Genomic DNA, 23,865 nt, shown 5'->3' on the forward strand with positions numbered 1-23,865 from the left:
AGCTTGATTTAGGTTTTACTTGCCCGTACACTACTTAGCAGGTGTCTCTCTGAGCTGAAGTTATTGCTTTCCACGGGGCAACAGAATCTTTGACTCCTGGTGGCACTGTACCCAATTCTAATTAGAAAGAACTCGATAAATAACCTGGATATTAGTATGCCCCTCAAATCAAAGCCAGATATCCAAAAAACCTGAACTTCAAAGCAGAACTCTTCAAGCAGCTCTGTGTTTTTCAGCTCAGTCTATGGATGATAAAAGTCCTCACAGAATCATTCGCCTTCCTTAATGCATTATGAAGTGGAAAGTGTTGTTATACTGATAGACTGGAAATTCTTACCCGCTATTTAGGAATACGAAGCAATAAATAATTCTTTTTTGTCTATTTGAAGAAAAACTTAAAATCCAGAATTCAAAAGAAATCGTTATAGGTTTCCCTTTCCCAATGAGAGTAACATGGCTTGCAAGATAAGGTGTATTTAATTCTGTCTTTACTAAAAATACACTTCCCCTGAAAATATTCTTACAGCAACAAATGATGTAATTTTTAAATAAATTATTATTACTTATTAAGAAAATGTTTGGTAGCTGCAGCATAGAACCCCATGAAAGCTAGTATCTGAATGATCTCTCCATTATCCTAGGCAAGGATGAAAATAAAGATTAAGTGGAATAACTCCAGAGCCATGAAGTGAATTGTCTATTGTGAAAGCGAGGGAGCATCACAGCCAGGTATGGAGGCCCTGATGCTTTGGGACTCTGCTTACATGAGCCCCACTCTCCCTTGGCAATTCAGGATGAAGACATGAACAGCCTAAGATGACCTGGAAAGAAACAGATGTTGAGGAATGTCTGGCAAGCTGGGCAGCTCCATTACAACTGTGCACGTGACATAAAGGAACGTTTTAGTCACACTGAGTTACAAATACACTGCACGTGACTGGGCATCCCAGATCAATGTCGTGCTGTATAAATCTAGGCTGTCATGGTGTAAAGCATATTGCTTGATGGGACAGTAAGAAGTATTTGCATTTTTGCATCATATTTAAACTGAAGATCTCCAAGCACTGTACATCCATAGGGTCATTAACTGATACAGGATTGTGTTCGCAGGGAGGTATCACCCATGCTTTCGTATGGTGAAAGACATGGTCAACTGAAACTATGAGACAGTGTAAACTCAGAGAAGCTCTGCTGGTTTTGGCGGAATAAAAAGTTGATTTATGCTGAAGGATCTGCCCTTACTGCATTCCACCCCACCAAGACTGAAACGTGTCTCCTTGTTGCTGGGAGAGACTTCACAACCACTGTTCCTGTGAGTACCCACACAGACCTTTGGGATGGGAAGTCAGGCATATTCCCCTACCTGATTTCACTTGCCAGCAGACATCTGAGGCAAAGACATTGGTGTCTGGTAGAATGCTTCACATTTTTGAATTTGTGCAGACATCTGTTGAGGGACTTATCTGAAAGTTATAGTTTTGATCTAAATACACCTTGGCCTTTAAAAATTCATTTTGATCTTTGCAAAACGCATTTGGGTAATAGCTACTGAATGACTTAATGCCAGCTATGCTTTGATAGGGATGGCAATCTACCAGTTACTAAAGACTTTCTGTTCTTAAAACAATGTGTGTTATCAATCCAGACCGCCCACCTAACCATGGTTGGGAAGGAGTGAATTAAAGGAAAACAAGCAGAAGCATCAAGAGTGATTTAATGTTGATCCAGAGCCCACTGAAATCAAGAAGATCCTACTGATGTAAACGAGATTTGGAGCAAAAGAAAGAGGAAGGGAACAGAGGGGGAGAAAGAAATCCGCCAAAGCAAGCAAAGAGGTAAAGACCTAATACTGACATCTTCATTCCTCTCTGTGGTGGGAAGAGCACATCCTTATTAAACGAAGGTGGTGAAGCCCAGTGGAGTTCCCTCCAGTAGGCTGGGAACACCTCTGCCAGGCAGGGAGCATTTTATGCCTCCCAGACCGCAGGCTTACCAATGACTCTGATATTCCAGAAAGGTCAGTGCTTGTGAGTTATTTTAGCCCCTGCAAGACCTAATCTCATCCAGACAATAGAACCGCTGAGTGCCGTGAGCCTCACAGGGGCTGCTGCTGGCACCAGGACTTGGGCAATGCTTGGTGGTGGCACGGTCCAGCTCCCACTTTCCCCCAGCTGCCTCCACATCTGTTGATTTAGTCCCCAGCTCCTCTTGGATCCATAGACAGTTATTATGGTGCCAATGAAATGTCTAGAGCAAGGCTATGCAGCTCATGAGCACTTGTCCCTCTTATCCCGTTTGGGGCCAATGAACGCTGCAGTTTGGAGGGAGCAAGGAAGCCTGGAGAACACAGTGAGTGAAGCCTGTCACATCCCATGGGTCTCTCCCTTGTCCTGTAGGATGCCTGTATGGCTACAGAGATGTGACATGAGACGTAAAGGCTGTCTTTGGTGCCAGTATGATTCATAGCCCTGTCAGGCAGCTGGACTGCCTGGATTTCTATTCTGGGACCCAGAAACATGTGATTTATTAGTTCATTTATGGGACAAGGGGAGAGGCAGAAGCATGGTCTTATGATTTTATTTTTTGTAGAAAGAATTAAGGGAAATTATGGTAACATTGGGAAACTGCTGGCCCAGAGGTTGTAGAATCAGCTGTCTTGGTGGCAGCAGTGGGGTGGGATGGTCTATGAAGCTTAGTTCGCCTCCAGCCAGAAACCGCTGCCCAAAGGGAAGTGAGGCTGAGCTGCTGAGAGCTATTTGATTCTAACGGAAGAAATGTCTGCAAATTAACGCCTAGTTATTACACATCCATTGCTTCTTTCATCCCAAAGGAGAACACATGACTTTATAAATGGCGTTCAGGCAGCATATTCAGAAAAATCATTCATTACTGGAAGGAAGGCCAGGCCTGCTGCTGGTGACTTATGAATGGGTTCCTAATGTATTATTGTTTTTTAATAGAAGGAATGGGTGTGCTGTACCTTGCCCTGAGTTAAACAAGCAGTCTGTCTGTTACACGAAGACTTTGCATGGAGTGTATGTTCTTTAGAGAGCAGCAGATCCATACTGAAGAGAAGAAAAATGGGTCTGAGTTGGCGTCTCCATTCTCTTCCATCAGATTCTCCAACATCAACGAGGCCTCAACCTTCTGCGTTAATTTGAGCAGATGGACTTACACTGATGATACTCTTCTCTGCCCTAGACTTTGTGACTTTGGGCAAGTAACTTTAAGGCAAGTTCAGCTGCAAGGCATGAAGGGCACTTAGATGCTGGACTTTCATCAACTTTCACCTGGAATTACCTTTGAAAAACCCCCCTTTATGTTTCTGTGTTCCTGTAAAACGAAAGTCTAATGACTTTTCAGTTTCCTATTTACCCTGACAGCCTGAGGGGATCAGTGACTCTCTGTCTCTCTACTGACTGTCACAAGGCAGCTTTTATTAACTGAGAACCTGAGTCCACGCTGGAATCTCAATGAGAGTAAATTTTGTTGGTTAATTGCTATTCTGAATCATGATCTGTTTAATTGTTATCTATTTGTATTATCGGTTTATCTAAGGTTCTGTTTGTGTTACCTGAATATTTTGAAGATGCCCTTGGGAAGTGAGGTGGTGGACTGATGGCTTAAAGTTTGACCTTCTTAATTCTGCGTTTTCCAGATTTAAGTACATATGAAGATTTAGATGCTCAAGTATTCACTGGTTATTACTTTTCTGTTGGGACCAGGAAGAAGAATTGCTGTGGCTTTGGCTACAAAATTGCTAAATAGATTGATTAATTGTGTATAATACCAGTTAATTCCCAGACATTGTATCGTCGCTTCTTTTGCTTATCTTTTGTGTCTTGTCCCTTAGAGAGACAGTCGGATGAGCTAACTGCAGCCATTTTGGGGTATCTATTCCAAACCATCAATTACTTAAGACAGACGGATGTCTCTCTAAGGAGCTAGTCTCTCTCCATCAACTGTAAGAGATGTGTAGATGGCAAGACTACAGATGACCCCAAGATTTTATACTTTGATGAACACTTTGATGTAATTCAGCCAGGTCAACCCTGACCTTTAGTTGGTAAGCTGCTGATTGTGGGAGCTTTCCTGTAAGAGGTTTATACAGTGCTTAGCACACAGCAGCAATTCCATGTAAGATCAACAATAACCATATTTCCAGCAGCAGCAGTCTCAGAGGAAACATGCTAGAATTTCTGGAGAGGGTGAAGAAGTGTGTTCCTGTTGAGGTGAGACGTGCAAACACCAGGCTGTGGCTCCACACACCTGGCTCACAGATTTGGTTGACTTCCTGAAGATGCGTCTGGCTGAACTGCAGCCGAACTCCCCCAACTTTGTGGAAATGATAAACTCTCTTTCCAAGCACTAACGGCTGCTATGAGCCTGAAGGGAGAAAGGGAGTGTGCAGCTGGATGTGTGTGCGTGTTTGCGAAGAAGGGAGGAGAGATGAGGGAAGTTTCTCCTATGAAAGAAATGATCCAATTTGAAGCAAGTCCCTCATGGGAAGAGCTGTGACAGAGGCTGCTCTGTTCCTGTTAATTTTCACAGTGCAGCTGTCAGCGGGTCTGTAAATAGTACTCCGTGAAGCCAACACTTCCTATCCACACATCAACCATTCAATTAACGGAAGAACAGAAGAAGGAAATAAAGTGTACCACAGCCTTCTATCACGGCTTTGATGTTTCCCAGCAATTTATGAAAGTGTACACAAATCTAATTACAAGCCCCACTGCTTCCCATTTACATGGAGCTCCTCAAGTTCAGAGCTGTTTATATCAAAATAATTGTTAAAAATACCTCAGCTGATCTATGGCATTGTGGCCCCCCACTCACCGGAGCCGCCACACTGCTCCTTCCAGGGAGTTTCTGCCGACTCAGCACTTTGGTGCCAGTGTGCACGCATAATAACAGCCGCTTCCCCGCTGCTCTGTGAGCGAGGCACCCGGGCTACAACTTCATCATGCCCACAAAGGTCTATTTTCCATATTTCCTCCACCTGCTCAGAGCTCCTTCTGCAGACTCTCACTGCTTCCCCTTCCATTCCTAATTCACCTAAATATTCCTCTGCTGCATTGACAGGGGATGAGGACAGCTGCTTGGCCAGTTTCTGTAATAGGACTGTGTCTGAAGGCAACTTCACAGTGCTTTGCAAAGTCGTAACTGCGCTGTAGGAATGCACAGCAATAATAACAGCAGTCATAAGTGTGAGCCGGGGTTGGTTTCTTGGTGGGGTGCCTGAGCATCCAAAGCCAGGAACATGAGAACCAGTGACCCATTTGCTATTAGTTTGAACAAGGGCCACTACACACGATGTACTGGCAATCACTTGTGTTTCTTGGGGCAATTTTTGACAATCTTATATTTAAGTTACTCTCATTTGGTAAGCTAAACAGGTGAAAAATTCTTTCAGCTTAATTAATGGCAAAAATCCCTTACGGTATGAAAGAGTAGATAGTACAATTTATAAGGCAAGAAGACAATCCCTTCATCTGACTATTAATTGTTTTTGGCTGGGAATTTCAGTGCTATGGGTGACTTCCGAAGGATGTGGTAGGTGGAGGCTGAAAGTCAACCTTGTTCAAGATGTTATGTCATTCATGTTTTCTTGATTAATAGAAAATATATTAAATACAACAATTAGAGATCTAATCGGTCTATTGCCTAAGAACACTGAGCAATAATTGTGTAATTTTATATAGGTGGGTCCTAAACAGAGATCTGAAGTTGTTTTTCTCATTTGTAGTGATAAGAGCCGCACAAAAAAATGTTGAAATGAAAACTCTCAAGTTAACAAAGTTTTTGGTTGCAGTATTATTTTTTTTAAGTTCAACCAAGTTGAATATTTCTCTGAAAGGCAGACATCTGTTTAGTGCATGTATCCAAGTCTCACATTTTCCTTTCTTTTCAAAAAACCAAGGATTCCATCAGAAAGGCAGTTTTCATGGAAGATGTTCAGCCAGGCATGGATAGACTTGTGATGCTATTGCCTAGATGCAGAAGAAATGCTGTGGTTTGACCAAGCAGCTGTAGACTCCTACGGTAAAACCAAAAAAGGGCTTGGCCTGTGTGTTGGAGGAAGCCACCTTACGGGATTTTGGAGGTCTTAATGGCCTTAAATTTCATTAATTAAAGTAAGATATAGAATGAATGTAGTGCTAACAATTAGTGTTAGGCAAGTTCACAGTACACCTAATGGATCAGGAGTCAAAGGACTCAGGTGTGGGATGCCTGGTTTCCAAATTCCAAATTGCTTCAGTTGGGCAGCAAACACCCAGAACAGGATTCAGCTCCCCTTGCAGTGGACATGAAGCCCCCTTTAAGCTGCACACTCAGTGCAGCTCCTTGCACACTCAGCGGGGAGGCAGATGCCTCCACGGCTCCAGGGAGGCAATGATAAACCACATGTCTGAGCTACGTGGGAGGAATCGCCATCAGACAAGAAGCCAAGTGAACAGCTTTAATATCTGACTTGTAGGCGGCTAATGTCAGCTGGTATAGAGTCACCCTAGATCTTCAGCTCTGGCAAGATTACTAGATTACTGTGGCAGTGACGAGTACAGCAGAAGGATTTCAAGGTGGCAGGGGTATATTTCTGGTGAGCAAAGGCAGTTGTAGACTCTGAGACGTCTGCAGGAAGTAAGTGTTTTCAGCTTTTGTTTTTAAGCAGTATGGGTCCTTTTTCATTCTAAGTTACACTTTGGATGAAGAATCACTGTTTCAGAACTGACAGACCATAGGAATCCGACACCTAAAATTAACTAAAAAGCACACTTCTCTTTGGGTTTTGGTTTGACAGGTTTCAAAATCTATTTCTGTAAAATAGAGTTCCTCCATAGATATCTATTTCTCTTTATTGATTGTAATAGAAACTTAGATGACAAACACTTAGATGACAACCTCAGACATAGTTTCTTAGCCTCTGGATGTCTCAAATTAGGTGAGCCGAGTCCCATCTCAGGTATTCACTCTAATGCCCTTATAGAGATCTCCATTAAAATTAATGAAAGGGACAGGCACACCCAGAAAGTGATTTAGTCCATCCCAGCACAGATACATAAAGGGAAGAATGTACAATTCTCTAGAAATGTCTCCCTCTCTCCATTCTATAGGAATCCTAGAGGATGTTTAGATTAGATTACAAACTTTTAGACTGTTAAAGCCAGATCAAATGAATCACTCTCTTCACTTCTCACCTCTATGCAGAAAATGTAGGTAGCAGTACTGTTCTACCCCTTCCAGAAGTTAATTCATAACAAAATGAATTCTGAGGTTCCACAGTGAGTGAGGTGGTGAAAAAGGTGCAACAGCAGTACAGGTTTTAACCCTGTGTACTTTCTAGGTAAGGGCAGAAGCTGCTGCAATTTAGGCATGTATAATGAAGCACAGAGGACAGTTTATTCTGTGTAGGTGGGTGGACAAGCCCGTATCTTAGATGTGTTAGATGTGTTGTGCAAAACAACTTTTCAATATTTGGCTGTCACTGGGATATGAAGACATGGGAGAGAAGGAGAAAACCAAGCTGAAGATGATGCCTAGGTAGGAGTATGACTGACAGGTAGGATGATAATGTTGTCCACAGTGATTGAGAATGGAGGCGGAGGAGAGAGAAGACAGGGTTTGGGAGGAAAAGTTCAAGCTAGACATCCACTACGAGATGCTGGAAAGACAGGCCAAGATTTTAGTTTTGACAGGAGTCAGTCCTGCAACAGAGAAATTAGATCTACAAGCTGTCGCTATAGAAATAGTAGCTGAATTTGTGTTGGTGGATAAGGCTGCCAGGGACAAGACTTGGATGAAACAAAGAGAATCACATGAAGAGACCTATTTAGGTCTCCATTTGGATGGGGAATAGATACAGGAGGGGACAGAGTAACCAGAGCTAGAAGTACGGGGCATATAATTGTTAGAAATATATTATAAATGCCTGCAAAAGTACATGACAGTTATGAGCTCTCATAAAGAAGGACACAGAGGTCAAGTAAAACACTAGTGTAAACCTGATGAGCTGATAGGCAACATGATTTTAAAAGACCTTAGAAAGCTCTCTTGGCAGGTAGATACAGAAGGAACTTTGGGCCTGCTCAAAAGTAAGGGATTATGGGAAAGTCATTTCTAAAAGGAATTTATTGTGTGAAAATTGGAAAGCTGTGGGCCTGTTCAGTGGGCCCTTAGGAGAAACAAGTGCCTTGCACAGAGAAGTGGGCTTCTGACAAATGGCGGTCAGGCACCTGTCCAAGGAAAGGTTAATAAAAGAAAAAAAAAACAAAAACCAAAACCAACAACAACAAAAAAAAACTTTCATAAAAGAAAGTTGCCTTTTGAAACTATTAGGCAACATATGTTGTGTGAACAGGAAGTCACAGTAGAGCAATAATCCTGACAGCTGTGGAGAAACAGGAGTCTGCCGCAGGAACGAACGGCTCGAGACCTGACAAGAATGATGATGGATGCCCCATTGGTAGTACACGAGGACAAGGCAAGAGATGTTTAAATTGGCTGAACCACAGGAACAACTTTGAGTTGGCATCAAAGCCAGACAAATGAGGCCAGTCCTAATGGCGAGAGAAATGGGAGGGGGGGCTGAAGGAAGATGGCAGCAGTGCACCCCTCCTTTCCAAGGACGAGGGCTGCGTCGCCATCTCACCACGAGGTGGCTGCATTTCTCTGTGAACATCCAAGCCCTTAAGAAGCTGCACACCCTGAAGCACCATGAGAATGACAATAGGAACAGAGATCACCTGCAGGGTTTGGCCCATCCCATTGAAAGCGCCTTAGAAATTTTGAGGCCCTGTGGGAAAAGCACTGTGTTCCATGTCTTGACCAAGTGGCGGTCACTCCGCAGGCCCTCACTAGTCCACTTGGCTGTGGTAACTGCCTGTGTGCCCGCTTGTACCTCATGGGAGATACAAGGCAATGCCATATAACTTAACTTATAATGAAGAGGATGAAAATAATTTTCTACTTGCTTTTCCTGTGAACGAAGAGTAGGTATGTGGACGGCTGCTGAGGTTCAGTCAATTAATGGAAATTTGTCAAGCCATGGAAACTTGATTTTGAGCCTGGAATCTGCATCTAGTGAGGGTTAAATTGTTATGCTTTTTCAGATGCTCAGACCTGGTTATTCAAGAACATATCCATAACAGGTATTTGAGTCAAACAAGTCAACAGGAAAAATGGTCCCATAAAAAACTGACCCATGAAATGGCCGGTTCTTCATTGTTTTGCACATCCTAAGCTCAGTTGATGTCAGCGGGATGGAACAGAAATCTACTCCCAAGTGGTCAATAGATAAGTATTTTTTTTACTTATCTGAAGTGTGCCAAAAGTAGGAAGGAAAAAGGCTGGGAAATGATAAGGGTATTTTGGATATACTAGGTCTAGATAAAGTCTTCAACTCTCCTTGGGTTTTGTCTATTTTTTTCCTGTCTTGCTCTCACCTCTGTCACATGAGTTTGCAAGATTTTGGGGACAGGGACTGATTTTTAATACACCTTTTTGTGGTAATATGGAACTGTAATTCCTGATGTCAGTTTATAGACGCTATTGCTTTGGGTCAAAGTTTGAAAGATAGTCATTAAAAGTACATCTTCAACCTGTTTGAGAAAAGATGCCCATATTTCACCATGGGATGCCAGCATCAAGCCCAACATCTGGTATTGTTAGAAGGAAACTTTTAGGAAGAGGGTCCTATAAGTATTGTAATACTTCAAAAAATGGACACCCGTATCTTTAAGGAGAAGTTTTTCAGTAGTATCACTGGTAAACATGTACCATTTTTAAACTGATTTGTGTAAGATGTGATTCCAGAAATGAGATCTTGATGATTTGCTACTTCCAGAAACCTTTTCCCCTGTAAAGAACTTTCCATTTTTGTCCCTGCAAAGATCTAGATACAATCTGCCAGGCCCACTTTAAACTTATTTTAATAAATTCATGAATTTACATCAGAGTATCTTATTGAAAAGGAGATTTTACAGTCCTAAATATTTTTTAATGAGCTTTCCTGTATCCTTTCCAAGTTGTTGCCATGATCCTTTGCCTTTCATGATTTACACTGTGAATAATTAGTAATAAAAATAATATACTATTATAATAAACCAAAACGTGTTGGACCAGATTGTCTTTCATTGCTGACAGTGGAATGTCTTACATCCCTCTGGGTCTGTGTGATGGTGTACAAATATAATTTTCCATAGAAAATACATCTGCATTTCTACTTTCCTGAACTATCAGGTTCAAACCCCCATATTACTAGGTATTTGTCCAAATGGAATGATCTCTGAAATGCTTCCTGGAAGATCCAGTAGTTGGTCTGACTGCCTTTCAAGAGTTAGATATAGGGAACCACATTTATGCCTAGATAGGCACTTTTGTAATAGCAGTGGGAGGTGTCCATCACTGTGCTTCTAGTGCCATCACGTGAACATGCTGCTCTCTGCTGAATGCTGGCAAAAAGTTATTTGGGGAGGGAAACAAAGAAGCCCTTTGGCACAAGTTTCTACTTGATTCATCTCTCTGAAACTTGGAAGTTTACACTCATGGTAAGGTCAACCCAATGTTTTTGGCATCTGTCTTTTTTTCAGGTCATCAGAATTGCTAGTGAAAGAACACAGCACCCCTTGGGGTTCTGTGCCTGTGTGAAATGACAGTGTCTTCCTGTCCTTTCCACTGATAAGCAAAGCACACCCAAGGCCCTGCATGCCTGAGCTGTTATCCATCCTTCCTGGAAGACGAGTTCACAGAGCATAGACAAATCATCCCTCCTCCTCAATCCGGCCCCAGGGCAGCAAAGGCCAAACCAGCCCTCACTTGCCCTTGTTACAGAGCTACTCACCGGCATTGTCTGGCTGCCATGCAAGGCATTGATGGCTGCTTGGGCCTCCGCATGTGAAGAGTATTTCACAAATGCACACCCTGGAAGAGGAAAAAGAAGAATATAAGAAAGGTTACACAGGTACCATGAATGTCCATCTAGGTAAGTACTCCACCCTCAGAACTGGCCAGTAAAGATTGTTGTGGAGAAAGTATAACAAACAAATGTTCTTCTGGTTCCTTTCTGAAGTCCAGTCAGCAGCAGCCTGAGGACCTCTTAAGTCAAAGCTGCATCCAGAATTCCTGCGCTGCTTGTGATGGGCAATGATGGGCACAAACATAGCAAGTACATTTTGAATTCACTTGTGTTTTGACCTCCACAGCTTCACACGGTAAAGTGTTTCCCAATTTTACAATTTATTGCATGAAAATTAATTTTATTTGTATTAGACTTAATGCTGAATGCTCCTCCCTCTGGGATTGTGAGAAACAGTAAGGAAGTACATAGAAGTTGTCAGAAAGCCACACATACTAGTTACAAGCAACCAGAGGCCAAAGTTACAGAAAGTATTCGGGTTACTCCAAGCCCACAAGGTACCTTATCATACCACTGTCTGGTACAGCTCCATGATAGACTGCTTAGAGCTTGACTTGGCTCCAAGCAGGTTTGGTCTGACAAAGTGTGAGACAGCTTCTGATGAAGAAGTGGGGATGGGAGAGATCCACATGGTATGATTTACCATCTTGCCACCACCAGAATCTGAATCTTAGTCCTTCATAGCTGCAGAGCCAGCACCTGTATAAGGACTCTCCTCTGGACGTTACAGAAACATATGCAGCACTTCTCCAGCCTGCATTGTCATATGAGGAATCTCACACTGAACTCTTACATAAGGTTTTAGGGCATAAAGGTACATTTATGGATATGTGCTAGAGTGCAGAAATGATCAACACTTCAAAGGGTCACATGCACCACTAGAGTGGGGGGAAGTATTGCTAACACTCTTAGCTACAAGCAAACAGACTCAGAGAGAGGAAGAGTAATTTCCATATGCTAAGGCAGGTTTTGGAACAGATTGGGAGAGATCTGAGAAGTTCTGGCTTCCATCCCCTTCTATTAGTACCAAAGACTTTTGAGCTTTTAATCAATTTGCAAAGCCCTAGCTGTTTCCCCTGAAGGGGTGCAGATTGCTGAGCAGAGGATGTCAGTCCTGATGATGGGATGACTCTCCTTAATTCCCTTTGCAGAATCCTTAGAAAGTCCACAAATCCTTATGGATCCATACCATGCAGGGTGAAAATTAGAACAGCCCACCTGCAAACTCTAAGAATGAGCCCTAAAGGTCCCCAAAATCAGCACTGTGGGCTGGTACAAGTGAAATTGAAGAAAGCAGTGATGGCCCCTTCTAAAAAATGATACCCCCATATGAAATTAGCTTACAGACAGGAGCCCTTCACTTTCCATTACCCTTTCAGCACTGTGCTCGGAATGTATTTCAGGAAAAGCACAATGATTGTTGCTAATAGTTGGATCTAATTTATAAGGAGCTGAGAGGAGACAATCATGAGAAAATGAGATAGATAAACTTCAGCTGGAAACAATAGGGATCAATTATGACATAATCACAGCCCAGCATTCCCGGGCTTCTGAGATACTGCGCCTTACTCTTCATTAATCAGAGATAATCCAGAATTAGGGTGTTTAATTATTTGCAGAGATTCTTTTGTACTTTCTGCCTCTAAAAAGAATATGCTGATTAGCAAATATACAAAAGCTTTCCAGCTCCAGTCACCCGTTGCATTTAGAGCAGGATTTTTGCCTGCAGTGATGCTGTCATGTTGAAGCCTTCACTCTCTTCAGGTGGAATCCAGCCCTGTGCTAGGGAACTTGATGGATCAGTGGAGATGGATAAAGGTGGGAACAAAGGGAGTAGCAGGCATTTATCTTCTTTAATATCCAAGATACTAATGGGATCCCTCCTACTGCTTCCAGTAGGTTTGAGGTAGCAAGACCAGTGAAAACTCAGCTTTTACTGGTGTATGGTGGCAAGGCAATAGCAAAGATCCCAACATTTTGGCCCTTCTGTTTATGTGTTCAATAGGATGGCTTCTGTACACAACACCAAATGTGCATGTAACCTCTTCCTTTCCTGTTGTCACCAGAACTGACTCCAAGATCTTATGAGCCAAGGATGTGAGTCATGCCAGTCTCCTCAGAAAAATGGTATCCCTTTGACAGAAGCAGATCTGGAGTTTGAAGGGATTCTGACAGACAGAGAAATATATAACCTGTGCTGAACAGGCGAATACCTGTGTTTAAGGTGGTTTGTTTGTTGGGTTTTTTTTGGTTTTTTGTTTGTTTTTTTCCCTTACTTCCAGATTATAAAGCTGGAAGAGCTGCTTTTACTGTCCTGCCAACTTGGAGGAGACTGCAGAGTCAGGGCCTAAGGTTATAATTGCAGAGGGTGTTAAGACTTTTCTTGTGGAACTTATGGTGCTGTGGGAAATCTTTGCTTTCCGAGTTACTGAAGTAGACAACTGCTGCATGGACGGGTGTGTGTGTGGGGGGAAGAGGCTGTCCATGGAGCAGCAATTCAGATGCTGTGGGTCCTGCTGGTTTGCTGAACTGGATCCACCTCAGCTTCCTCACCTGAGGACTCCTGCACTCCTGCCTACACACTAGTGGGCTTCACCCAGAGGGGCTTGGGGACTATGCCTCTCCCATCTCTCCCAGGAGGGACAGGCTCTGCACTCCACTTCAGACAGGGAAATGCCTCAGTCCCAGCTCTTCCACCACCTGGTTACATGCTACAGCCACTTTGCCTACCCCTGAGTCACTCATGCAAGAGGTGTTTCTTCAGCCCCTTGAAGGATATAGCTCACCGTTCAGAACATCACCCATGGCCTCAGGCAAGGTTCAGGCAGCTTTCTGGCTGTGACTGAACTGTGGTGGCATTAAAGTGGGAAGCTAGGTCCTGCCTTCTGAGAGCAGTGCTTGCATGGATGTACCTGGAAGACCTTAGAGGCTCACCACAGGGATGCCTGTGGGACTTCATGTAGTAGGTTGGGTAGGATTGAAGTTTATGGGATTTGATTGCTATCTGATGCTTAGACAATCTGCTTAAATCTCAAATTAGACCGAATTTAAGCCTTATGGGTTTTACCCAAATTAAGTAACTCACAAGCAATGTGTGTCACATTGGTTTCTAGCAGATGGAAAACATTACAAACTGGAAATAACTTTGTGGGAGTTGTGGCTTGCCTGACTAGCTCCTAAGATAAGGGCACTAGCCTTAAGTTTTCTGTTAGATTGACTGCTCTGTGTGCCTGTGTGCGTGTATGTAACTGTGTGTGTGTAAATTAGGAGCTTCACATTCTCAGTAAATAGCACCAGCAAATGGAAGCTGGTAATATTAACTCTGTCAAGGCTCAGTATTGATCCTGAACAGCTCAGTGAAACGCAAGCCTGAGACTGCAGCCCGCTAGCACTAATAATTAAACTGGTTAGCAATATGGAGCTGCCACTCAGATTCAGACTTACAATGAAATTGTTTAAGAGGGAAGGAAAGCAAAAAAGATGGAGCAAGTATGATTACAAGTCTGTGAGTTGGATCTCCTTTGGAATCTGTTTCTTGCAAATCTCAGACATCATTGCCTTTATTATTACTCTATTTAACTCATTTGTCATTAGATTTTGTTCTGTACAATTTCAGGCGGAGGCAGACAGATTTTTTTTGTTGTTGTTGTTTTCCCCAATTTATTGATTTGTTCTGTGAATGGAGTGCTTAACTGGTTACTGTTATGATGGCTGGAGCTCTTTTAAGCCAACCTAACCTACTGTTTTCCAGTGGGGCAGCCCTTGTATTTGGATGTCACGGAACTAAAGTAGACCTGCAATTGAAGAAAGGTGCCCACAGTTTATTTTCAGCTCAGGAAGGCTGAGCTTTGCTGACATATACCAGACAACTGCCCTGTAATGCTGGTGCGAGTCTTTTTTGCCTGCCAGTGATTTTACGGAATACCAATATCTTTCTCCAGTGTATCACTGTGATTTTTTTACCTCTCTGTTGCAAAAATGTGCTGGTTGATGTTGTCACATGTCAAAATATCCAGTGAGATATGAACTGCATCAGCAGGACTGGTCTCTTCTCTGGTGCTGCACATTCCAGCACAGTTTATGATATATTACACACAGATCAATATTTAATGGACATATTATACTGTCAAAAGAAGAGGGCTTCCTATTCAAATTGAAGTTACTTTGTCTAGAGACTGATGGAGGAAAAAAATGACCCTCCAACTCAAGAGAGAAGCCTCATTCTTATACCTGGGCTGTAGCAGAAGATCTTTCATGCTACCCATGTAACAAGTGATGCCAAACAGTGGCAGAAAGAAATAAGGCACGTCGTTTCACAATGAAGCATTTGTGGGTTTCAAATGGTACTTGTCTACTGAATGTAATGTTTGAATCAGTGTCCGTACCCTTGGAATTGTGATCACTGGCTGAGATGTATCTATGCAAAGACCAAGTGAAGACAGGGAAGACCTGTTTCTGGTGGGTGAGAAATAAGCTGAGATAATGGCAGAGACAGTAAATCAAGGTATAAAGTAGAAACCTTGGCTTTGTTTAAAAGGAAGAATTGGCCTGTTCAACAGGGTGGAGAGAGCACATCTTGAGTGAATGCAGAGGCCCTGTGTTCAGAGGGAAGGCTTTGTGCTGTGAACAAACTAATAGTTTGCATGTGGTGAGACATAGCTCATCAGAGGCATGTGCTTTTAGGTGCAATCAGCTTTTTGCTCTCATACGCAAGCAGACACCAACCAGCAAAGCAACAGCTTCCCTCGGCATATGTGACCCCTCCTAATGTAAGAGATGCTGTCCTGGCAGCCACATAGTGAATTTGTCACGCCAGAAAATGATACACAAACTGAGCCTGGGTCTAGCTTGACGGAAGCCATCGCCTTACCTTTGCTGTTCCCATCGGGTCCCCGAAGGATTGTGCACTCCTCAATGTTGCCAAATGCCTCGAATAGCCTGCGCACATCATCTTCTGACTGCTGCTTATTGAGCATGCCCACAAAGAGTTTTCTGTCTTCTGGAACAAAATAAAGAGATGCTTACCATATTTCAGGAGGGATGTGAGAGCCAAGATGGCTCAGTATCACATGCAAAACAAACAGTGATTTCATTAAGGTGACATATTTCAGAAGCTGCTAGTCTTTTCAGGTGGCTGGCTTGAAAAAACTTAGTAGCCTCAGATGTTCAATGACTACTTGAAAATAATTTGGCAATTTCGAGAAACAAACAAGCAAACTAGAAAGTTTTGATTGTATATAAAATCTTTAACTGCTTCTTAAAATCTAGGCACTGAAGTCTTCCAAATCAACTTTTTCTGATCAATCTTTGCAGTCAGCTTACAGTAACTGAAATGACAACATTGCTAGAACCATGATACAAGAGGAATATGGATAAAGTTAGAATATAAAAATGAAGTCCAAATGAAAAATAACAAGTTAACAGCCTTTGCAATACTAAGTAAGTTGCAGGGAAAAAAATGTTTAACACAAGCTGTTTTAGATCAGGATATAAAGGAAGCCACAGCCTGTAAATGGAAATTTGTCATTCATACCCACTCACAGACATATACCTACAAGTTTGGATGAGTTTTTTAATACATTTTTTAAGTTTATTAGAAATAAGCCCCATATTTTTATACATTGTTTTTCAAAACATAAAGTTAATTTATGTCTACTAATATATGAGATAGCTCAAGCAGATGGTATTTCATGTCCAAGCAGGACATGGTCTGCTAGTAGATAATTTTTCTTTTTTGAATGAGGAAGCTCAACATGTCCCGGCAATGTGCACTTGCAGCCCAGAAAACCAACCGTATCCTGGGCTGCATCAAAAAAACATGGCCAGCAGGTCGAGGGAGGTGATTCTCCCCCTCTGCTCCGCTCTGGTGACACCCCACCTGGAATGCTGCATTCAGCTCTGGGGTCCCCAGCATAAAAAGGACATGGACCTGTTGGAATGAGTCCAGAGGAGATGATCAGAGGGCTGGAGCACCTTTGCTATGAAGACGGGCTGAGGGAGCTGGGGTTGTTCAGCCTGGAGAAGAGAAGGCTCCGGGGACACCTTCTAGCAGCTCCCAGTACATAAAGGGGACCTGCAAGACAGCTGGAGAGGGACTCCTGACCAGGGCGTGTAGTGATAGGATAAAGGGGAATGGCTTTAAGCCGAAAGAGGGTAGATTTAGATTAGATATTAGGAAGAAATTCTTTGCAGTGAGGGTGGTGAGGCACTGGGACAAGTTGCCCAGAGAAACTGTGGAAGCCCCAGCCACCTTCAGGAGTGTTCAAGGCCATGTTTTATGAAGCTTTGAGCAAGCTGGTCTAATGGAAGGTGTCCCTGCTCATAGCAGGGTTGTTGGCAATACATGACCTTTAAGATCCCTTCCAAGCCAAACCATTCTATGATTCTATGAGTTATACCTGGTCTTGGTGTTGGTATGGGGATATTCAGTCCAGAATGAAACACCTTCAGAAAATGTTGGTGAAAACAGACTAAATTAATGACTGCTGAGTTGGCAGAAGGACCTCAGAGGGCGCAGAGTGATGCCTCTAGATCAGGTTTATGTTCAGAGACCGATAGCATTACACAAATAAAAAAAGAAATTTACATAGTTTACATTGTGTATGTAAACAGGCCATTTGCACATGATTCATAAATGTCTTATCATTCATTAAGGGCTATGTAAATGTGTGAACCAATGATTTTTTCAGAGCAGTTTACAGAGCAGAAGTAACTAATTTGAATAAATATATCTAAATAAATAAATAAATAGTTTGATTTTTTAATTTATTTAGTTATAATGCACACGTTAACCTAAAGCTGAACAAAACATTGGTTTGTAACAACCCTTTTCTAGCTGACTAATTGGGCGATTTATGTCACTTTTGTTCACTGAGAAATCGCTCGTGTAGGCAATCTGTTCTGCTTCAACCTGTGTTTGATCAAAATTCCCCTCTCCAAGATGCACCTGCAAATTGGCAAATTACTTTATAGCCTTGGATGAGGATAATTTTTCATGCAGTGGATATCAAGAGAGGATATTAAAAGCTTTCAATCCTGTAGTCAGGTTATCCATGTAAACGAAAAGTGTACTGCCCACAGAAAGTGAGGAGTTATGTTGCCTTCAGTTAGGCTGTTGAAATGGTAGGAAAAACAGGTTATGAAGGGTACCTGTGCATTTCTGATAGGAGAGAGAAACAGCGCTAGCTTTCTGATAGCATGCTAAAGCAAGAAATATGCCTACTTTATGTTGGAAAAGTTTAACAAAGGGGCTTCTCGAGGTCTTTGCTGGCAACACAACGTTCAGGCTTTGATGATGCACAAAGCCCTAACTAACACAGTGCAGATTCTTTTCACCTCAAAATAAGGTACTTTGGATGTCTGAAAGGTCTGTTTTCTTGATGGCCAGACTGACCCACAAAAGAGACTCTCCGAGGTGGGGTATAAGCCTTAGAGAGGCAGCTACTGAAGTTGAGCTTGTGCTCTGTGGGGCATCTCTCAGTCTTGGCTAGACAAAGCCTTGGAGAAAAAGTCCAGTCCAAATTCCAGTGGTAGTCCAGATATTGGAGGAAAACCCACCCACCAAATGACACCAGCTGTCCTGGAAGATGGGAGATATTTTAGGAATGGGGCAGAGTGAGGTAATGAACTGGGAACAGCACTGGCAAAAGGCTTTGCCTGGAAAGTTTGTGTCTAGTAAATACTTCCAGCATGGAGGAAGCATCTGTTATATTGTACTTTATATGGTTTCTGCTGTTTCAAACAAGCTGCATCAGCAAAAGCACTTCTATAGCTATGTAACTGTATTTTCACCAGGCTTTTTGCTAATATAAATGTACCATTAAAAAAAAAAAAAATCACATCCCTCCTCTGTCAGCAAAACTCTCTAGTGTGGAACTGGCCTGAAACTGCCTTGTCTGGTTTAGTTTATGCAAAGCTAAAACCAGGTGTTTTAGGAACCACTTAATTTTATATTCTGTTTTATTTGGTTTTAATCTTTTTTTTTTTTTTTTCGTTCCCTTTCCTACATCTCTGCAGGACGCTAGGAATGGTGATGCCTGTCCCCAGAGCTGGCTGGCAGAAGATGCAGTGCTTTGGTGAGCTGCCCATGAAGTGGCCATCAGACCAGCAGGGACAGGCTCGACTAAGGGTGAGGACTACCTCCCCCAGGGGCTTCTGGTCCAGCTGCTCCAGAGAAGATGGCATGAAGGGGTCCCCAGGGCCAACCAGGGCTCAGCACTGCCTGGACATCACCTCCAGCTCCCTCTCCAAACCAGTGCCCAGTCTCTCTCCTGAAAAACTGCCTTGGGTTGTCAGGGGAACCATTTGTCACATCTGCCATTTCAGAAATCCTCACAATCACACACTTGGCTGATAAAAAATGAGTCAGTTTAACAAGATTTTTTTCTCTGAGAGGTGCTTCTAACAAAGTGCTGCATTTACCTTTCAAGTCCCAGCCCTGCCAGGGAGCTCAGCAGCATCTTTAAACACCACCGCTCACAGATCTAGGGTGGGAAAAGAGAGGGCAGGGTCCAACAGCTGGGACCATTCAGCATGTTCCAGGTCTTGGCTAATCAGTTTATCCTCTAATGGGCTTATATGAGCCTATTACACCCCAAGTGTCCCCATATGCTGCTCTTCCAAGTCCCAAACAAAAAGCTGTCATGCCATGCACCAGGGCAACTACTTTGCTCTAAACAAGGCCATGAGACTACCAGGAGAAAATGAAGACAGGATGTGCTGGCGTCAGTGGGACATGTCTGAGCACGTATGTACGCCAAGATGCTTCCCACCAGACTTTTCCAGTGTCCTTGAATGAGAATGGACAGTAGTATCTTGCTGTTCCATCTCTCAGGCCACTCTGCATCCTACAGAAACCAAACATTTAGGCTGCACACAAACCTGGAGCAATCCCGAGATCAAGCTGTCCCAGCGCTCTGCCTGTCTGCAGGGTGTAGGGTCCATCCCTACCACCCATGGTCCACCCATAACACCTCACTGAGTCCCATGATTCCTTCTCTTTCAGTGATATACTATGCCAACTCTATGCATCGCAGGACCAACATCTGAAATTCAGAACACTGGGCAGACTCAGTCCCCTGTGACCTCCTTGCCAAGCTTGATGCTGTCATCCTCATTTAAGATTGTGGGACTGAGTGGTAAAGAAACCTTCAGATCAGGCCCCCTGAGACCTGGGATTTGGGGCAAACTGAACACAGCCAAGGAGAACAGAAATACCCCTGTCCAAGGGCAGAAGAGAGGGACAAAACGGGGCTGGACATGAGCCCATGATCTGGGATGTCCCCAGCTGGAGCTGTGGGCATCACTGTATGCTCCAGCCTAAGCGGCCAATGGAGATGGAAGAAGGAATGGTACCTCACAGTACCATCTTGTCTTACACAAAAGGAGCCATGAGGAGCAGCCTTTATCTCCTCCCTATGAGGGAAATCAAGTCAGTGAGCTACTTAGCATGTCTAAGAACATATATGATGAAAATCTATTCTGTGCAGCTTCCACAAGGGCACACATGGCCTTGCATCAAGTATTTATGCACATACGAGCATAGGCCATAGAAACACAGAATGATTTGGGTTGGAAAGGACTTGAAAGATCATGTAGTTCCAACAATCCTGCTATGAGCAAGGACACCTTCCATTAGACCAGCTTGCTCAAAGCTTCATAAAACATGGCCTTGAACACTCCTGAAGGTGGCTGGGGCTTCCACAGTTTCTCTGGGCAACTTGTCCCAGTGCCTCACCACCCTCACTGCAAAGAATTTCTTCCTAATATCTAATCTAAATCTACCCTCTTTCGGCTTAAAGCCATTCCCCTTTATCCTATCACTACACGCCCTGGTCAGGAGTCCCTCTCCAGCTGTCTTGCAGGTCCCCTTTATGTACTGGGAGCTGCTAGAAGGTGTCCCCGGAGCCTTCTCTTCTCCAGGCTGAACAACCCCAGCTCCCTCAGCCCGTCTTCATAGCAAAGGTGCTCCAGCCCTCTGATCATCTCCTCTGGACTCATTCCAACAGGTCCATGTCCTTTTTATGCTGGGGACCCCAGAGCTGAATGCAGCATTCCAGGTGGGGTGTCACCAGAGCGGAGCAGAGGGGGAGAATCACCTCCCTCGACCTGCTGGCCATGTTTTTTTGATGCAGCCCAGGATACGGTTGGTTTTCTGGGCTGCAAGTGCACATTGCCGGGACATGTTGAGCTTCTCATGCATTAACAAGTCTTTCTCCTCAGGGTTGCTTTTAATCCATTCTCCTCCCAACCCAATTGATGCTTGGGATTGTCCTGACCTACATGCAGGACCTTGCACTTGGCCTTGTTGAACTGAGCATCTCCCTTTTGCTTTTTTCAAGAAAGGCCTGTCCAAGTTTCTGTCTATTACATGCACTAAATGATAGTTTCTGTTTCTGTCTCACACCTATATATCACATGTTGGTGAAGAAACCTTACTAACCTCTCTGTAGAGGCAACCCTTAACAGCAGCAGCCTGAGCAGTGACAGTGCCCTGCAGCATGGGGGCTGGATGTGGTGTCCATGTAATCCTCTTCTCCCCACATTTTTGTTTTCCCTTACTAGTGCTCACCCCATTATCAGTCTTTCCTTACAGCCTGAGTCCACCATGCTTGTTTGGCCCATGGAAATAACCATGGCTAGCAAATTCTCTGGTGTGATGCCCAGGAGAGCCAAGGAGTTTTTTGCTGGTGCACCATGAGGCCCTTCCCATGAGAAACCTGAGGCACACTGATAATACTGAAATTAAGTTTATCTCAAGTCTACACCATTTTGCCATAAACAAACCACAGCAATAACAGGAGCCAGCACCCCCTGTTCCTCCCAGGAGGACAGGTAGGGACAGAAAGGCCACAGCAATGGCAAACCAGAGCTCTCAGGGATGTCCCCTTGGTGACATTTCCAACATCACCATGAAACCAGGCTTCCCTTTTCTTGACCACTCTGCCAGCGACAGAGGCTTGTGCCCATCAGGAAGGGTGGGCTGCAAGGCACAGTGGTGAAGAAATGTAACCTGTCAGATGAGTACACAGCATCTGCAGATCTCCCCAGCTGTGTTTATATGAAGCTTCAGCACCTTCCCTAGTGCAAATAGGGGTTAAATTATTCCCTGTTCTATTTGTATTTAAATGTTATTTCTCTATGATAAGCGTAAGGCAGAGGTGTCAGATGGGCCGGGGCGAAGGAGGCGGCATGCATGAAAGGTGAAATAATAGAGCGTTGCAAACCAAGTGCTGAGAGGAGATGGGAAGGGGGGGGACATGTGAGTGTGGGGGAGAAGGGGGAGGACGGGCACTAATTAAAGAGACAGAAGGGACAATGAGATGCAGGATATTTGACCCTCTGTGGAGCAAGAGGACAAGAACAAGAATCACAGCAATTGCGGAGGGACTGGGGGAAAATTAGGGTCACTCATAGAGAGACACGACACAGGTTTGTGTTTATCCAGCTAGCTCTTGCTAATGTATGTGTGTGCGTGGGGGTACATTTAGATAACAGTATATAAATACACTTGTGTTCTCATATTCCTCATGCAAAACAAAGAGGTTGAATCCTTGTATCAGGAAAGCATAAGACAGCTTTACCATCTAGAACACTGCATTCAAGGCTTTGGAAATAAAGAGGGACGGATCTACCACCTTTGTGGCCCAGGCTAATCAAGAGGGTGAACCAGAAGGTCACGACGGTCCCTTCTAGCCACAAAACCCCTTATTCTAAAAACTGTGAGACTCCCTATTTCATCCTGAGTTCCCTGCCAGGGCATCACACACAGATAGTGTGTGTGCTTCTTTGTGCAAGAATAAAACTGGCATTTGCATATTTCTGTGTGGGAACAAGCATCTTCTCTACGCACATGGTATTCACCAGAGCAGCTCTCTGATGTTATTTGATGCCTTTGGCTTTTTAAGCATTAGGACCAGGTTGCTGCATGGCTTTATTTCAGAAACCAGATGCTAATTAATTCCATTATTTGTATAGCTAATAATTATTTGTCCCTGCTGCTATTCCCCTCCTCCTCAAACATTGCTTGCACACACAGTGAGGGATCAGTGGTAAAGCCTCAGTCCAGGCACTGGGAAGGCCTTTAAGCTTATCTCCTTGGCACCATGACAGAACAAACGAGCAGCCTAGAGAAGTTCTCTGTGCAGTTGAGGGTAAGAAGAAAATGCTGGTGCACCGGAACAAGTGGCACATCTACCAGAGAGGCTGCCAGAGGCAGAGTGGATCTTCCTTGCCTGCTGTCCTGACTGGTCATTGCTTGAGAGGGGAGAGGAGGTGGCATTGATGCTGTCCATCACAGAATCATACAGAATCATTGAACAGTTTGAGTTGGAAGACACCTTTAATGGTCATCTAGTCCAACCCCCCAGCAATGAGTAGGGCCATCTTCAACTAGGTGAGGCTGCTGAGAGCCCCATCCAACCTGACATTGCATGTTTCCAGGGATGGAGCATCTCCCACCTCTCCAGGCAACCAGTTGCAGCATTTTACCACCCTCACAATAAAGAATGTCTTCCTTATATCTAGTCTGAATCTATACACTTTTAGTTTAAAACCATTACCCCTTTTCCTATCATAACAGGCTCTACTAAAAAGTCTGTCCCTTAAAGTCTTATCTTTCTTATAAGCCCCTTTTAAGTATTGAAAGGCCACCGTAAGGTCTTCCTAGAACCTTCTCTTCTCCAGGCTGAACAATTCCAACTCTCTTAGCCTGTCTTCATAGGAGAGGTGCTCCAACACAAAACCTTGTGTTTTGTGGCCCTCCTCTGGATTTGTTCCGACAGGTCTGTGTCTTCCTTGTGCTGCAGAGCTGGATGCAGCACTGCAGGTGGGGTCTGATGACAGCAGAGCAGGAGAATCACCTCCCTCACCCTGCTGGCCACGCTTCTTTTAATGCAGCCCAGGATATGGTTGGCTTTCTGGGCTGCAAGCGCACTTTGCTGGATCATGTCCAA

The 23,865-nt window shown here is 43.7% G+C and overlaps 1 protein-coding gene across 9 annotated transcripts in view; it reads right to left on the reverse strand.

The window, feature by feature from the left end:
- Positions 1-23,865, reverse strand: part of CELF4 (CUGBP Elav-like family member 4) — a 720,910-nt gene that overhangs the window by 89,812 nt on the left and 607,233 nt on the right. For 5 of the 9 annotated variants that reach the window (XM_027784804.2, XM_005236151.4, XM_027784802.2 and 2 more), the window contains exons 4-5: positions 15,783-15,911; positions 10,838-10,917 (exon numbers count right to left, since the gene is read on the reverse strand). In XM_027784804.2, coding sequence (XP_027640605.2) covers positions 10,838-10,917; positions 15,783-15,911 — 209 coding nt within the window. The remainder of the gene's footprint in view (positions 1-10,837; positions 10,918-15,782; positions 15,912-23,865) is intronic. The other 4 variants (XM_027784805.2, XM_027784801.2, XM_027784803.2 and 1 more) reach the window with 1 other exon arrangement.

This window comes from Falco peregrinus, chromosome Z (assembly GCF_023634155.1).
Source record: "Falco peregrinus isolate bFalPer1 chromosome Z, bFalPer1.pri, whole genome shotgun sequence".
Classification (NCBI taxonomy): domain Eukaryota; kingdom Metazoa; phylum Chordata; class Aves; order Falconiformes; family Falconidae; genus Falco; species Falco peregrinus.